Source organism: Charadrius vociferus, unplaced genomic scaffold, assembly GCF_000708025.1.
Source record: "Charadrius vociferus isolate BGI_N301 unplaced genomic scaffold, ASM70802v2 C14887904, whole genome shotgun sequence".
Lineage (NCBI taxonomy): Eukaryota > Metazoa > Chordata > Aves > Charadriiformes > Charadriidae > Charadrius > Charadrius vociferus.
In genome coordinates this window covers 1-241 of record NW_009652156.1, presented here as the reverse complement: position 1 = coordinate 241, position 241 = coordinate 1, and the positions used below count along the sequence as shown (strand labels likewise).

The 241-nt window shown below is 71.8% G+C and overlaps 1 protein-coding gene across 1 annotated transcript; it reads left to right on the top strand.

Moving 5' to 3' along the window:
- Positions 1–89: 89 nt before the first annotated feature.
- Positions 90–216, top strand: LOC104293586 (KRAB domain-containing protein 1-like; the record flags this gene model as incomplete). The annotated part of the gene is made up of 1 exon (XM_009893099.1): positions 90–216. A coding segment is annotated over one exon (127 nt), but the record flags the coding sequence as incomplete, so codon positions are not given.
- Positions 217–241: the final 25 nt, after the last annotated feature.

The following is a 241-nucleotide window of genomic DNA, read 5'->3' as shown; positions in this document are numbered from 1 at the left end:
CAGCGTCTCGGGGCGGGAGAGACGGTGCCGTTGTTGCCCGCTGCCGGGGCAGGCGGGACGTCCTGAGCCGGGCGTGCTTCTCGCTGCAGATGGCGGTGACCTTCGAGGACGTGGCCATCTACTTCTCCCCCGAGGAGTGGGCAGAGCTGGCGGGCTGGCAGCGGCGGCTCTACCGGGAGGTGATGCTGGAGAACTACCAGGCGGTCGCCGCGCTGGGTGAGGGCTCTGCGGGGCAGCCGGG